Source organism: Pan troglodytes, chromosome X, assembly GCF_028858775.2.
Source record: "Pan troglodytes isolate AG18354 chromosome X, NHGRI_mPanTro3-v2.0_pri, whole genome shotgun sequence".
Lineage (NCBI taxonomy): Eukaryota > Metazoa > Chordata > Mammalia > Primates > Hominidae > Pan > Pan troglodytes.
In genome coordinates, this window is record NC_072421.2 from 104155988 (window position 1) to 104172814 (window position 16827).

General features: G+C 36.8%; 1 protein-coding gene across 3 annotated transcripts in view; it reads left to right on the forward strand.

The window, feature by feature from the left end:
* The window catches only part of RADX (RPA1 related single stranded DNA binding protein, X-linked), a 67269-nt gene extending 50644 nt beyond the window's left edge, over positions 1 to 16625 (forward strand). For all 3 annotated transcript variants that reach the window (XM_016944037.3, XM_016944038.4, XM_063804623.1), the window contains 2 exons: positions 6329 to 6496; positions 15314 to 16625. In XM_016944037.3, the coding sequence (XP_016799526.1) occupies positions 6329 to 6496; positions 15314 to 15444 (299 nt within the window). In that variant the 3' untranslated portion in view covers positions 15445 to 16625. The remainder of the gene's footprint in view (positions 1 to 6328; positions 6497 to 15313) is intronic.
* The last annotated feature ends 202 nt before the right edge of the window (positions 16626 to 16827 follow it).

Sequence of the window (16827 nt, forward strand, 5' to 3'; positions counted from 1 at the left end):
TTACCCAGGTTTTTCAAAATTGAGAGGTAGCTATGGAACTTACAGAAATTTAAAGAAGTCAAAACATTTTAAAACTTAGTTTTTTTTTTTGTTTCGGAAAGATGAAAAATTTACACACAAAAACATTCTCAAACAAAATCTTAGTTAAAATGACTCTCAGAGTCAAGCAAAACAATGCATTTGTATTTCACAGGAAGATCTTAGTACCAGGTCTTATTACCTTAAAATGAAGGAATGAGGAAAAAATTATTAGCAAATTAACTTAATGACCGAATAATGTAGTTCATGGATTTTTACATTTGTAGTACTGGACATCTTGGCCGGTTAGCTCAGTTGGTGAGAGCATGGTGCTAACATTTGCAGTCCTTGGATGAATTGCCTTGACCTTTATCAAGATTCTCTTTTCCCTTTTATTCTCTCCCAATCCCTCTTCCCTACCTCCTCACATATAAATATGTACAGACATGTGAGTATGTATGTAATCTATGAAAAGTCTGAATTCTCACTGACTCCATTAGACAATCACAGACCTAAGTTTCAAATGCTTTTTCACTAGAATGTATTACTTGGTCTCTTCAAGTAGTTCATCAACTTTAGTTTTGTATCTAGGGAACAAAAATTATAGCAAAATTTCCCATCCATCAAAAAAATAATAATCATGGATAATGGATACAAAAATTTAGAAATAATGCATAAGACCTACAATTTTGTAGCAGAATAAGGTGACTATGGTCAATAATAATTTAATTGTACATTTTAAAATAACTAAAAGAGTATAATTGCATCATTTGTAACTCAAAGGATAAATGCTTGAGGAGATGGATACCCCATTTACCCTGATGTGATTTTTACATATTGCATGCCTATATCAAAATATCTCATGTACCCCATAAATATATACACTTATATACCCACAAAATTAAAAATTAAAAAGGTAACCATGGAAATGATGAGTTCATCTAGAAACATAGAACTTGAATTTTTTTCTTACTTTTAACATGTTAGTGCTCTATTAAAACAGCTTGACTAAGACTTCTCAGCTGTATTACATGTAATTATAAATTTGTGTAGCTTTGGCTATGAGTCAGCTAAGAGCAGGAATCAAATGTGAAGAAGGAAATTTCATCATTCCTCCCACTAGCTTTAATCCATGTTAGAAGTATGCTGTTTCTATATAAATTTTATATCCTACATTTTTCCAAGTATGGTTTACATAGTTAAAAGACAGTGGAAAATAAGCCATTTATGAATGAAACAAAACAGAACATTTTAAAGGAAGCACAAAAGTAGGTATTACTAGGTACTTGAAAATAACCAAATTTCTACCATTGGCAATATTTTTCTGTGCTTTCTGGCAGGAAGGGAGAAGGGTTTTTTTTTTTTAATTGTTATTGTTTTTTTTCTGATGAGATATTTAATTTTAAAACCAAACAAACCTTGGATATCTTCTAGTCTTACCCTTGGCTAGGTAAAAGCCAGGCCATGATTATAAATCAGATCTCCTGATTCTCTAAACGTATCATCTGTTGCAGAGAAAACAATTACGTAGAGGAACCCTGCTATTTTTTCTCTCAAACAAAATTCAAGTCCGAATTAACTGTATGAAACTTCAACTGTAGTTTTTTTAAAAAGTTATGTAAATGATCTTCAGATAGTTGCTTCGTGCATCAACATTTTAATATACCTAATCAGTATAATCATTAGTCATACCTTAATAAAGCATTTCTATAAAGGAATATATTTTCACTTTATTATTATATAATCCAAGTACTTCACGCTCTAATAGTTTAACTTAATGGAGGGATAAAACCTAGAGGGCTGGGATAAATGGTACTGGATCCAGTGATTCTCATACAGTCTCGGTGGGAGGGGGTAGCTTATCAAAGTCATCTACAAGAGGCCTATTCCTACTTCTTAGAATTCTGATACACACTAGAGAAGCAGCCCATTCAGTCTACTCCATTCATAAGAGAGACTTATTGCCACAGAGATAATTCCACTGCCAAGAACACATCCTGTCCATCAGGTGTAAAGGAGTAGATTAAAGGTTGAAAACTACTATGCTTTAAGTAGTACTTGAAGTATACATTGTCTATACTTCAAGTACTATCTATATTCATATCTTCATTCATTCAGGTACTATCTACATCTATACTTCAAGTACTACTTAGAATGAGAGCTGAATATCGGATGTGACAGTGCTGAATTTGTCATATCTTTTAGAAAAGTATGAACCCAAGTTGTATTATAAGACCAGACAAATGGTTCATATATATTTTAAGCATGGACATGAGCAATAAACTCAGAAGAGAGGAGTAAATCTCTTATTACTGTGCTATTTGTTGAAAGGTAGAGTCCCAAAACTGAAAGATGACTTTAAGTGTATCTTATACAAGGTGGCACACTTGGTCAGTAAAGGGCCAAGTAGTAAATGTTTGAGGTTTTACAGGCCATACAATTTCTTTTGCAACTACTCAGCTCTGCTGTATTAATGTGAAAGCAACCATTGACAATATGCAAATGAATGCACATGGCTGTTTGAAAAAAACTTTATGTACACTAAAATTTGAATTTCATATTTTCATGTATCATAAAATATTGTTCTTTTGATTTTTTTTAACTATTTAAAAATGTGAAAGCTATTCTTAGCTCATGGAATGTACAAAACCAGGGGCAGGCTGAATTTCCACCCCCTCCCCCAACCCCCCGGTCATAGTTTACCCTGTTCTAGACCCCTGTTCTTAGTTGAGACTGCCTAAACCAATTCAGGCAGATAAATCTGTATGATGTTTAAGGTTCTCCAAGCATGAAGATTGTCTAATTTAGTGATACTATCTTCTAGTGGTTTATTATACCTCTGCAATATCTTGCAAGTCTCTAGAAGACCTCGTAATTTTGAAGTGCCTTATTCTTGGAGCCAAAAATGTTATTTAGACCACAACTCTGTTACTTGGTCATTACCTCTGACTGGAAGGGTGAATTGTTATTGAAAACATTGAATAGAATTATTAGTCTTCCTTCTTTCCCACAGTCCTAATGGCTCTCAGCAACCACCAGCTTGGTACCATGGCAATGTCAGAAACCTATCCTAGAAGCACTGGTTCTTGCCTTTAAATTCTTGCTGGGCCATCTCACTTGCCTCAAATCAATAGATTATGACCATTAAAACCTCAGCTCATTGCCTACCATGTAAGATCACACACTTTAAATAGAATATATTGAGATGAAGTAACGAACTAGATTTTCAGTGCCCTTAGCCCAAGTACAAAATGTAAAATCTGTTGGTCAGTCTTTCCCAATTTTAAGAATTATTTTTCACCTGAAATATAAGAACACACCTTTCAAAAGTTTTAATTGAACTTACAGATCATTAAGATACACAATAGTGTATCATTGGCTCTACTAACACTAATTTGGTTACCCATGAAATCTGATGAGTCAATCAAAGTTTAAAAGTCATCTCCTCAATTTTCATTTGACTTAGATAATTAGGAACATAATACAGCCAGCCTTTCCAAGTCTCTGAAGGCTGCCTATTTTTCTTTTAAAAGTCAAAAGATATAAACCCCAATAATAGCATTAATTGGTAAGGGAATCAACATTGAGGGAACCCAGTGCTACTCAGCTAATCTTTCAAAAAGGCTTTCAGCAAGGAAGGTAGCATACCCCAGAGGTAGAAATAATTGATCCTGAGCCCACAGGCTAATACCAAGGAGGGAAAGAATTATATTGGTCTACTTGGCTGCTTTAATAAAAGAAAATATAAAGATGAGTAAAGCCTTATTATTTCAGCATATCTATAGTATATTAAATTACCTTGATGTCACAATTAATGTTATTAAAATTTGAAATTATCTTTTAAATGCATTTTACGGTAAAGGAAAAGAACAAACCATATGACAAATTTTTCCAAAAAATACTTTGACAAAAAAATCTAGAAAAGATTATTTTAACAGCTCTCCTTACATCATAGCCATTTTTCTTGGGGTTTGTACAGGATATTTGTGTTCATTTCTTGGTAATGGGAATATGGATGAACTTATATTTGAATGCTCTTGCACAAATGTCTTAAATTCTATTATTGAAAAATTATAGGTAAAATGCACACATGTGTATTTATTTACTCAATTTAAGAAATATTTACTGGGCAGCTACTGTGTGCCTAGCACTCTTCTAAGTGCTGAAGTCACATTAGTGAACACAACAGATAAAAACCCTGCCCTATGAGAGCTTGTAGTAGAGTGAGATGGTGATAAGTGCTAAGAAAAACAGGTGCTGGAAAGTGTTGTAGTAGGAAAGGGTTAAATTTTAAATAGCAGAGGTCTCCTGGAGAAAGGAACATTTCAGAAACTTGGTGGAGATGTAGTTATCTGGGGAAAAACCATTCTAGGCACAGAGGCAGCAAGCACAAAAGCCCTGAGGCCTATTGACTTAAACGTTTGTACTTTGAACTCTAGTGGTTGGTTTGTTTGTTTGTTTGTTTGTTTGTTTGTTTGTTTTTGAGACAGGTTACCACTCTGTTGCCCAGGCTGGAGTACAGTGGTACAATCTTGGCTCACTGCAACCTCCACCTCCCGGGCTCAAGCAATCCTCCCACCTCTGCCTCCCAAGTAGCTGGGACCACAGGCGCACACCACCACACCCAGTTATTATTTTTATTATTGTATTTTTGGTAGAGACAGGGTTTCACCATGTTGCCCAGGCTGGTCTCGAACTCCTGGACTCAAGCAATCCACCCACCTCGGCCTCCCAAAGTGCTGGAATTACAGGCATGAGCCACCACACCCGACCAGAACTCTAGTTTTAATCAAACAGCTCAGTAAAAAATTCACTGATAATGCTGAAGCTCTACTCCCAATATTTTATAATGTAGAAAGCAACTCAAAATAATATCAATAACACACTAATATGTCTACTTTCTTGAAAATATCAGGATTTCCAAATTCTGATAGTTTCTCAGTTTTAAGGCATCTTCCTTTTTTGTTTGCAAGTTGGAACGGTCAATGGTAAATTTAATGCAGTGTTTTCTTTTTATTAAAAAATAAAATTAATGATATATATCTAAGTTAAATTTAGTCTTAGAATCAAGGATATAAGATACCAGCATGTGCACATTCATATGAGTCTTGCAGCATTGCTAGGAGTTGTGACGTGGCTATGCTTCTTATAATACTGAATTAGAATTCTTGGAAAATTCTAGATAACATGATTATTTCAATTTATGGCTACCAAATTTTAGTAATCCTTAGAAAGCGCTAAGTGGCCTTTAGCTGTATGTTAAGTTAAATATATGAGATTTAATGTCATTTCCCCATAAAAAGCAAAGAACTTGCATTTCTGGATTGATTTGCAGCTTAACGAGAAGGATTTGGTTACCCATCATTGGCCCATACTCAGTACTTAGGAATCACTATAAGGGATGAATCAGAGAAATATTAAGGTCATAGAATCTAGCTGACTAAATATCTCGGAAAGACCGAAAAGGAGGAGTTAAGGATAACTCTCAGGTTTCTGATTTGGGTCACTAAATAGAATTCATAGTTTTGAAGCTGTGCTCTGTGTGTTTGTTTACGCTTACTCTAGCCAAGATGGTCTTTTACTCTGGTCTACACCTTTGGCTTGTGCTATTCCCTGCCATGCCTAAAATGCCCTCTTCTCTGTTTATTTAAATGCTATTCATCCTTTAGTACATAGCTAGAATTCTTTTCTTCCTCTAGGAAGTCTTTTTTATCTACCCCAACTGACATTGACCCACATAAAAAGATGACAGCCAAAGGTCAGGATTCACTTTAGTTCTTCCCTCTTAGCCCTTTTTCTAGCACAACCTTTTATGGCCCTGATGGTGAGTGTGCGAACCTTGTCTTGTATATTTGAGGACAGATGAGATCTAGCTACTATATCATCCCTGACCTTGCATTAGTCAGATATCTTTGAGTCCAAATGGCAATAAGGGAACGAATAGTCATCTCCAAACTCCCCTGCCCCAGAATAGCACCTGTCCTAAATGACCAAGGAAACACTCTACATGTCATTTATGTGACCATGCTGTCCTTTGGATAGTAAGATTCCAATCTTCCATCAGTAGGGGAAACCTTTTGAACTGTTATTTCCAGCAGTGGTGAAAGGTTGTACTGGAGTGTCTACTCTTTCAACAAATACCATGTATTCATAAATTGCAGTACTAGGAGTTTAGTCTCCAGTTTTCAAACACAGGTTTTTTCAGATCTAAAGCTATCTGGAACATGTTGGGATCAAACCAGCAAACTCGGCATCAGCGCCACATGCTAACCCACTGAACTTTTAATAATGTATGAATTTTCTTTAACAGGTCTGAACCATGAGATAGCAATCGATGTTGCTTTCCTACCCATGTATTGTCCAGAAGATATTCGAACATCTCAAATAGACACACTGTTGACCTCCATGAATTACAGCTGTGCATATCCACAGGACACAACTGGAAATGACCGATTGCCAGGTCCAAGAGCGGTTGCAGGTAAAACAATCTCAGTGTTCTTTTCACTCAGAAAAAAAAAATAATTATAAACAGCCCTAGCCTTAAGATTTTATTATGTAAACAGTTTTAGCCTTAAAATTTAGTGTAGTTTTAATTAAAGGGTTATTTGGTAAATGTTCCCCAAGACTTATAAATGAGAATATGTCTTTTAAATAAATTGAATAGCTGTTTCTACTCTAGGCAAGCATTAAGAATATTATCTTATAATACAATTCCAAGTATAATTATTTCATCAGACATAAGTGGTATGCACATGGAACAGTACAAATTCTACTCTTTTCTTCCTTTTTCTCAGGCGACACAATTTGTCCTTTCACCTTGTAATTGCCTGAAATTACAATACCTCTATAGTATAATACAGTAAAATTATTCTCTCTTATAAATGTTTAGTTATTCCAGTGCTATGCAATAAATTTCTTGAGAACTGCTAGGAGCATATGTATTCCCAATAGTGAAACTCTTCAACCAGCTAATTGTTTAGGTTGCTGCATAATATACTGAACTCTAAATTGTCTCTATGTAACTATAAAGTTATCTGTCCAATTATAATTACCCCATTCACGTTTTTCTGTTATTTCTAATTCCTAATCATGTGGTAAAGTTTCTAGCAGTTTTCATTGAGCTTATCAGGATATTACATTTAAAATGGCTTTTAAGAAAGGCCTTATTATCTTGGGATTTTGTGGTGGGTCTTTCTAAGCTGATGAAACTCTTGAGTGTATGTTGTTTTTGAACAAGTCTTATGACCTGTGCCTGATGACAAAGTAATTTGGGGCAGTAACAGTTGCTGCAAATTGAACTTGGGTACCTAATTTTATAAGAGATGATTTTTTTTTATTTTTCCCACAGTCCATTTTAGAGATGATATACACTTGCCGTATTACTTTCTACATTGGAGCTCCTTAGACTTTCAGTAATTTCACATTTCTTAATTAGTGCCCTAACATGCAGCTTAAATATTTGTGCACTCATGTATGCTCATGTTTCATATAATATCCACTTATGTTACATGTCTTCTGCTGTATGTCTACACTACTATTGATATAAAATACCAGTTCAGTGTTCTCAGCTAACTGCTTAGTGCTAGTGCCAGTATTCTTCCAGTAGTCACTAACATGGTCATATGAAATATACCTGGTACCCTTCTGACAATGCAGGTAATATTTGAAATGTGAAGGACAAGAATCACTAGGGAAGACAAATTAATTGGTAATCACAAACAAAGTGGTTCATTTTGAGAGGAATACCATGTTTTTCATGACATAGCATTAATAATAATATGTATAATATAATAATAATAATAATAGTGTTCATTTAACTCTGTACCAAGCACTGTGCCTGGGCATTTTATATGGTACAACTAATCCTAATAAGAATCTCACAAAGTGAACCTTGTTATCCCCTATTTATAGATAACTAGACTGAAAATCAGAGAGATTCACTAGCATAAGTAAGCTAGATTTTGAAACCTGATCCGATTCCAAACTTTTTCTTTCCTTTCATGATTCTCAACTGAAAGATAAAAATAGTTACAAAATGATATAATGCAGTGTCTCATGGTATAATACTAGTGTCATCTTTCAAACATTCTTTATAAAGTAGTTTCTTTTTTATTACAAAAGCTATACACATTAATAATTTAAAAATTCAAATAGTACACAAAGGTACCAGGTAAAAATGAAAGCTCCCCTCCTTGCCTTCCCAGGTCCAGCCCTTTCCACCAACTCACTCACCTATTCTCAGGAGATAACCAGTATTATTTGAACTCTTTAAGAAATGATTTTTGCTTATGAAAGTATGTATTCTATTGCTCTCTTTCTCGAATAAATACACAAAAATGGAATTAGTAAACATATGGTTCTATATCCAGCTTTTTCCCTTTGACAGTATGTCTTTGACATATTTCATGTTAGTATATAGAAAGCTACCTCATTCTTTTTAGTAACTACAAAGTATTCCACTGTGTGGATGTGCCAAAATTTATTTGACCAGTCTCCTACTGGTAGACATTTAGATTGTTTCTAAATGTTTTTGCTATTAACAAACAGTACTGCATGAATATCCATTATGTGTTGTGTGTGTGTCAATAAAATCTTTACACTTGTTTCACTTAAGATAATGACCTCCAGTTCCACCCATGTTCCTGGAAAAGACATAATTTCATTCTTTTTATGGCTAAATAGTATTCCACAGGGCATACTTATACAAGAGATATGTAACTTTGGTAGATACTGTCAAGTGGTTCTCTAAAATGGTTATGCTAATTTACACTAGAGCCAAAAGCAAGAGTGCCACTTTACTCATGCCCTTGTAAAAACTAGATATTATTGGTCTTACTAATCTATGGTGGATAGATAAGCAAAAATATATATTATTATTTTGATTTGCATTTATCAATTTCTGAGCTTTAAAATCTTAATACATTTCTTGGCCATTTATATGTTTTTTCTTTCTATATACTTTCTATGCTGGTTTTACCTTTCATTTGTCTCTATTTTTTCTTAATAATTTGTAAGTTCTCTTTGCATATTAAAGAAATTAACCTTTTATCATGTGTTACAAAGATTTTTACCCAGTTTGACATTGTTTCAATGGGATGTTTGCTTTGGTTGTTTAAGTAATTTTACTCATATGTACTCAAATACACTAGACTTTTTATCTTGTAGCTGCTGGTTTTATGTCATACTCAGGCATCACTCAGGTCAAGACTACATTTTTTTGAATTCACTGTCTTTTTCCAGCACTTTTAGAGCTTCACCCATATATACTGATATATTTTTATTGCGATAAAACATACAGGTCAAAATTTACTATTTTAACCATTTTATATGTACTATTCAATGACACTAAGTACATTTACAATGTTGTGCAACCATCACCACTATTCATTTCCAAAACGTTTTCATCATCCCAAACAGAAACTCTGCACCCATTGAACAGTAACTCCCATTCTCCCCTCTCCCAATCCCTGGGTAACAGCTATTCCACTTTCTGTCTCTAGAAATTTGCCTGTTTTTCATTCCTTTTTGTGGCTATGGCTGAGTGATGGTCTTGGACAAGATCCAGAAGAATTCTCTGAACTACCAGGAAGAAACTCTTGTTTTCTTCCCTTACTTTCTCCCAAAGATACTCTCTCTCTCTCTCTCTCTCTCTCTCTCTCTCTCTATTCTGAGCCACTTGAAGCTGAGGCTGGAGTGACACAAGCTGCCCTGTAGCCACCACTATGACTGCACTGGGTCAGACCTGAAGCCAGCACCACTCTGAGTCTGGCCCAAGGCCTGCTGTAACCACTCCCTGGCTACCACCTATGTTCGCCTTATGCCCTAGGGCTCTATAGTCAGGCGATGGCAAAGCCAGACAGGCCTGTGACCTTCCCTTCAGTGCAGCTAGTTCCTCCAGTCCACAAGCAGGTCCAGACGTGCCATCTAGGAGCCAGTGACTAGAGTCAAAAATCTTAGATGTCTACCTGGTATTGTATTGTACTGTAGGTGAGCTGGCTTTCAAACAATACACAGTCCCTCCCCCTCTTTGCTTCCCTTTCCAAAGGCAGGAGGGACCTCATCCATGGCTATCAGCACCACAGGCCTATGGGGAGCACTGCCAGACCTCCACCAATGTTTGCTTAAGACCTATGGGCTCTTCAGTCAGCTTGCAGTGAATGCTGCCTGGCCTGGCACTCACCCTTCAGGGCAGTGGGCTCCCCTCTGGCCCAGGGCATGTCCAGAAATACCATCTAAGAGCCAAGTCCTGGAATCGGGAACCCCAAGTGCCCACTTGTTGCTCTACCTCCCTGTGGCTGCGCTGGTATCTAACATGCAAGACAAAGTCCCCTTTACTTTTCCCTCTGCTTTTCGCAAGTAAATGGAGTCTCACCCCAAAGCCACCACAGCTGAGAATGTGCTGAGTCTTACCTGAAGCCAGCCAGTCTCAGAGTCTCACCCAAGATCCTTGACATAGTACCTGAGGTATCACTGCGGGTTATTCAGGGCCCAAGGGCTCATCAGTTAGCAGGTGATGAATACTGCCAGGATTGGATCCTTTCCTTCAAGGCACTGGGTTCCCTCCTGGCCTAGAGTGTGTCTAGAAATAACATCTGGGAGCTAAGGCCCGAAACGATGTCTTCACGACTGACTGGTGCCCTATCCTGCTATGCCCTGTCTTGCTGTGTCTTCTTTGGAGAAATATCTATTCAAATGCTTTGCCCATTTCTTCCCTCTCCTCTCCTCAAGCAGAAGGAAGGGGCCTCTTTGGGAGCCATGGGCTGTGCAGCCTGGGGTTAAGGGAGGGGTGATGCCAGCACTTCCTTAGACACCCTGGCTGATGTCTCAGTAGGTTGTGTCTCCCCCCCCCATCCCCCGCCCACACACACACCGCCCCTGGTACACTGTCTCTGAGTCCAGTTCAGCACTAGGACTCTCCTAGGAGCTGCAGTCCTTGTAGCCTAGACTGCCTTTCCAGTTTATTTAGGACCTCAGAGCACTTTAGCTCGTGGTGGTGAGGCTTGTGGACTGCTGGGATTAGTGATTCCTTTCTAGCTAGTGCTGGTTTCAATGCTCCATCCATGAGCAGGCATCAGCTGAATTTGGTCCACTTTTGCTTTCTGCTGTAACAAGGGCAGCACTGAGTTCAATGCCTCACAATTGCTGGATCTCCCTCTCCCCAGGGCACAGAAATGCTCTCTGTACCCTGCCATGGCTGCAGGGGGGTGGGGGGTGGTATTGGTGATTCAGGAGTGTTTTTTCTGCCTCTTCAGTGCCTCTTTCAGTGATATGAAGTTAAAACCAGGTACTGTGAGTGCTCACCCGACTTTTGATTCACATGAAGGTGTTTTGTGTGTGTGTGTGTGTGTGTGTGTGTAGATAGTTGTTAAATTAATGTCCTTCCCAGGGGAGGGGTGGGAGACAATTGGTGGAGCCTTCTATTCCGCCCTCCTGCTCTGCCTCCAATCCCTCAACTTGATTTCATTTCCTTTGGATACATACCCAGTAGTGGAATTGCTGGATTAAATGGTTATTCTATGTTTCACTTTTTGAGGAACTGCCAAGCTTTCTCATAGCAGCTGCACTATTTTACATTCCCACCAGCAATGCATGAGGATTCCAGTTTCTCCACTTCTTCACCAGCACTTGTTTTCTGTTTTGTTTTGTTGTTGTTGTTGTTTTAACAACAGTGATCCTAATGGATGTGAAGTGGTATCTCATTGTGGTTTTGATTTGTTTTTCCCTGATTACAAATGATGTGTTAAGCATCTTTTCATGTGCTTGCTGCCCATTCGTATGTCTTCTTTGGAGAAATATCTACTCAAATGCTTTGCCCATTTCTGAATTTGATTTGGGTGATGTTGATATGGCTTCATCTTTACAACTTAAAATTTTAATCCATTTGGAATTTATTTTTGTGTAAAGAATGAGATAGGGATCTTTGGCCAGGCGCGGTGGCTCACGCCTGTACTCCCAGCACTTTGGGAGGCCGAGGCGGGTGGATCACGAGGTTAAGAGATCGAGACCATCCTGGCCAACATGGTGAAACCCCGTCTCTACTAAAAATACAAAAATTAGCCAGACGTGGTGGTGCACGCCTGTAGTCCCAGCTACTCAGGAGGCTGAGGGAGGAGAATCGCTTGAACCCGGGAGGTGGAGGTTGCAGTGAGCCGAGATCTCACCACTGCACTCCAGCCTGGCAACAGAGCGAGACTCCATCTCAAAAAAAAAAAAAAGAGTGAGATAGAGATCCAGCTTCATATTTTTTTCCAAATAGCCATTTATCCCAAGTCATTTATTGAATACTGATTACTGATATGATATCCTACTTGGTGTCATCTTTAACTTTGAAGTCCAAGGATATCATTTTGGAAGTACAGCATGGTATGGAAATGTTTTAACACATCTAAGAAAACAATTTTATTATTCTCTAGGTAATCAAAGTTTCCCCTATTAGTTTCAGAGACAGGAATACCACACTGTATTACAATATCTATAGGACTATGCTCAATTACAAAGCAACTCTAAAGTCACAGACACTTTAACTCAAGAAGTTTATTTCTTGCTCAAGTCTGATGCAATCAGTCATCAGCTCTCTTCCCAACAGCAATTCACGAATCCAGTCTGCTTCCATCTTGTTGCTGCCTAAGCAGGAAAAAATGGCTTCTAGGGTCATCAAGGCAGAGGAAGAAAGATGAAGGAGATGCTGGCTTTTAATTATGCTGGACCAGAATTGACACATTACTTCTACTTGCATTCTCATTTGCAAGAACTAAGTTACATGATCCCAGCCTAGCTACAAGGGAAGCCAGGACACTGTTTTTTCCTGTGACCAAAGAGAGGAAATGGAGTGGAGAACACATAGTGTTGCCTTTGTCACACTTACCTTATGCATTTGTAAGCTTCCTAAAAATGTATAATTTTTGTAATTCTAGCAATTTAAAATGAACCGAAGAGTAGCTCGTTTTATTAGGTAAAATCTATAGTCCTTTTTAAAGAATTTTTATGATATAAATACTATCCTAATTTCATAATAGGTTTCCTTAAGTAAAGATTATCACTGCTAATATTTAATGAATGTTTGCTATGTGTCAACTACCATTCTAAATGCTTTATGTGTATTTAATCCTCAAAATACCCTATGATGTAGGTACTAGATAAGCAAATTGAGGCATAGAGAAGTTGTCATTTGTTCAAAGCATTACACAACTAGGCAGAATTACCTGAACAGCTGAACAGAAGACTTATTTATATTTTATGTTGTGGATAGAAGTAAGTCATTGTTCATAAAAGTCAAAATATGATAACAATTAGAATTATCTGTTAGCATCAGATCTCAAGATCTTGAAATCTTTCCAAAGCATCTGGATTAAAGTCCACCCCACTCAAGGCAAAAGAAAATTATATAGTACTACCAGTTGTAATCATTATGATTTAGTGAACTTACACAATTTTAAATCATTAATTAGATCTTTTGATAAGTCTAGCAGAGATGGATTTACTGTGACGCTAATGTAGCCTAAATTTGCACAAATCCCTTCTAAAACCCATTTGGCATTCTTACGTATTTTGTATTTTTTCATTAAAAAGTGCCGCCAAATAGTATACCCTTGGGATCCCACAAAACCTGGATCTACTACTATATTTTAGCACAGTTTTGTAGAGATGTAGCTCTAGCATAAAAGATTAAAAGCATATGCCTTCCTGCCAGCTTGTCTGGATAAGAATCACCATGTGACTTTGCTTGTTACTTAACCTCTAATTGTTTTCATTTTCTTATATTGAAAATAAAGTATTTTTATGCGTAGCCACTAAAGTCTGTGATGCATTATCTTAGCAGTAGTCAGCTAGTGTTTTGACAGTTTCCTTAAACACCTGGAGCCCAGAAATGAAAAAGAAAAAATATATTCTCCCAGTTTTTGTAAATTGACCTGGAGTGGTGGCACTCCTTCGACACTTAGTCAGGCCATTTACAATTCTGCCTTAGCCTTCACTTCCTGCTTGCTCAGAGCATGAAGGTCAGCCACAGATGAGTGATTAGAGTCTTCTCAGCCTTTTTCTGACCATATGTCTGCCCTGGGTATGCATGTGGCCTTCTTGATTCCCCGTTGTACAAAGGAGTTTTTAAAGCCCACTTTCCACCATATATATCTTTTCTCAGCTTCTTCCTGCCCAGGATTTTTTGGTTTGCTTCTTGCTTGTCCCAACTTTATAACCTGCCCAGCTGCACTGGCTACTATTTTTGTCTTTAAATGCGTTCAGCAATGCCACCACCAGAAAAGCCATCCCAGCTGTGGGAATGCTCCAAACTGGGTAAAACAAAAGTAAACCCTTGCATCTTCCTTGAGGGAGCTACTGTAAAGGTGAGAACACACGACCACATCTTTGAGAATAAGGTCTGCATTGCTCCCTTTGGTACTAGCAACCTGCACCAGAAGTGCAAGCAGCCATCTTCATGACTGCCCCTTATCTGCGGAGTGAGGAGTGATAGGCAGGCAATTTAAAATACCACAGCACACTCTACCCACCGTGTAGCAGTTTATTTCTTTATTAATTTTTCCCTAGTTGCTCTAAGTTTTTGTCTAGATTCTAGAGTTCTGCAAAAGTTGATTCTAAGAGTTTTTTCAGCTTATAAGATGCTTTATAGAAGGACAGGGCCCTGGAACTCGTTACTCTGCCATGTCACTCACCTGATCCATTTTTTTTTTTTTTTTCTGAGAAGCGAATTGTCTTACTGGAGACCTGATATATTTTTCACAGAGTTTCTCAAGAGTATCCAAAGATAAGTTTTAATTAATAAAGCCACTTTAACTTTAAAAGATGTATCAGTTACACATATACACATATGTATACATATATTTATGCGGTAAAATATATAAGGCAAATACAGTTTTGCTTTATGGCTTATAGTTTTACAAAAATATTGATAATTGAATTTCAAAATAGAAAACTTTATCTTTGCATTCCTTTGAAGTATACCAATAAGCTATTTATTTGGAACCTTACAAATGACCTTGAAAATATCTGGATTTATTTTGCTCCACCAAGAACAAAACAAAAACCCGAAAACTAAATGTGGCTTTTGAATACCAGTTCATGCCATGGCAGTTTTGGTGTATCTGTTTGATATGTTCACCTTTATCTGCAGAAGTTGCCATATAATTTTGGTAAATGCATGTAATAAATTGGAGGGAAGAGGGAGAGGATGGGGCACAGTGTTAATATTATAAGAAAAAAATTAACAGCTTATGTGATACTAAAGTCAAGTAAATATTTAACTATTTTACAGTACTTACCATCTGCTTTTTACTTTTAGGTGATATTATAAAAGCAGCAACTGAACTGGATAGAGTGCATATCGTCGGTATCTTGGATATCTGTAATTTGGGTAATAATAAAGTGGAAGTCTATTTGCACAAGATTTATAGTCCAGAGAATACTTCTTAAAAGTTAGCAAATGAAATTATTACAGATTATACGAGTGTACTGCTTTAAAGATATTCCATCATTTTGCTGGTAATTTCAGTAACTGTTTTCAGCAAGAATATTACATGAGCTCTAAAGTTATTAAGCAGTTTTATGTTCGTTTTGTGTTTAGGGAGCTTTTTAAAACACTTCATTTTAGATTCATTATTGAAAAAGGTCATCAAAATAATTTTTGTGTATAAGGGAATTTACCTTGCTTACCTTACTAGTATGACTATTATCTTGACTTCTGGTAATTTATGTTCACTATTCCATTTGTGAAGTGTACTTTCATTCTAAAGCCTCAGTATAAGGCATCCTAACTTACAAGAGTAACTTTCCATGGACATTTAACATCCTTCCAATTTTATTCACATATAATGGGAAATTTTGAATTGCCAGTTTGAAGACTGTTCTCCTAAAGTGTTCAACCTGCACTTCTTACAACCAAGGTAGTTTGTATCATTTTCAAAAGTACACATTATTAGGGTCTAGTTGCCCCTGGTCCTTAGCTTGCTCAGCTGCAAAATAAGCGTGCTAAATTAAATTGTCTTAAGGTTTTTCCACTTCATTTTGTGACTTTGTGTGGTTCGAATTTCTCAGTATTTTAACCAGTGTGTTGATGTTAAAGTCAAAGGCCGCAGTATGTCTATATTCTTGCTGTACTCATTGGTAGTTTCAGTATATGTAATGTGAGTTCAAATAGTGAAATTGTATCTCATATTAACATTTCAAATGCTCATATTGAAAATGGAAAATAGTAAATACGGGAATTGATTTTATTCTGGTTGTCTATAATACTTCATTTTAAATGTAAATGGCCACTCTGCATTTGCAAGGCCCGGTGGTTGACATCTGTGTGGTTTGTTAGATGAGACAAAATGACCATTAAATGAGTTTATAGATTATTCTGTATCAAGATAAATCTGATTCCAGTTAAGCTATAAACTTGTGGGATTTCCTTGTAGCCCTATAGTTCTGTGACTTCATTTGCTATACGCTTTAAATGTGTTGAGCAGCCTATGAACCTAAAGACATACTGCAGTTTGTTCATAAATGTGTTCAGTCTTTTATTCTTTATAATTGTGTGTAAATGTTAACTAAACAGTGGATTCCTCTCGTGTTACAGTTTTGAGTGAATTATTAAAGAAGTTCAAATGCAATAACTTTTTGGTCTCCTGTCTCATTTTGAATGAATTTGATGTGTTTCCTTCATATTTTTGGCCTAAATATATACTTACTAAATGAGCCAAGATGATTCTTCCATATGGGTTTAAAGACTGTTGTCAAAACAAATCTGAACTATATTAGCTTTTTGAAAAATTATATGCACATTTTCAGTGAAAATCAAGCAATATCCCTAAA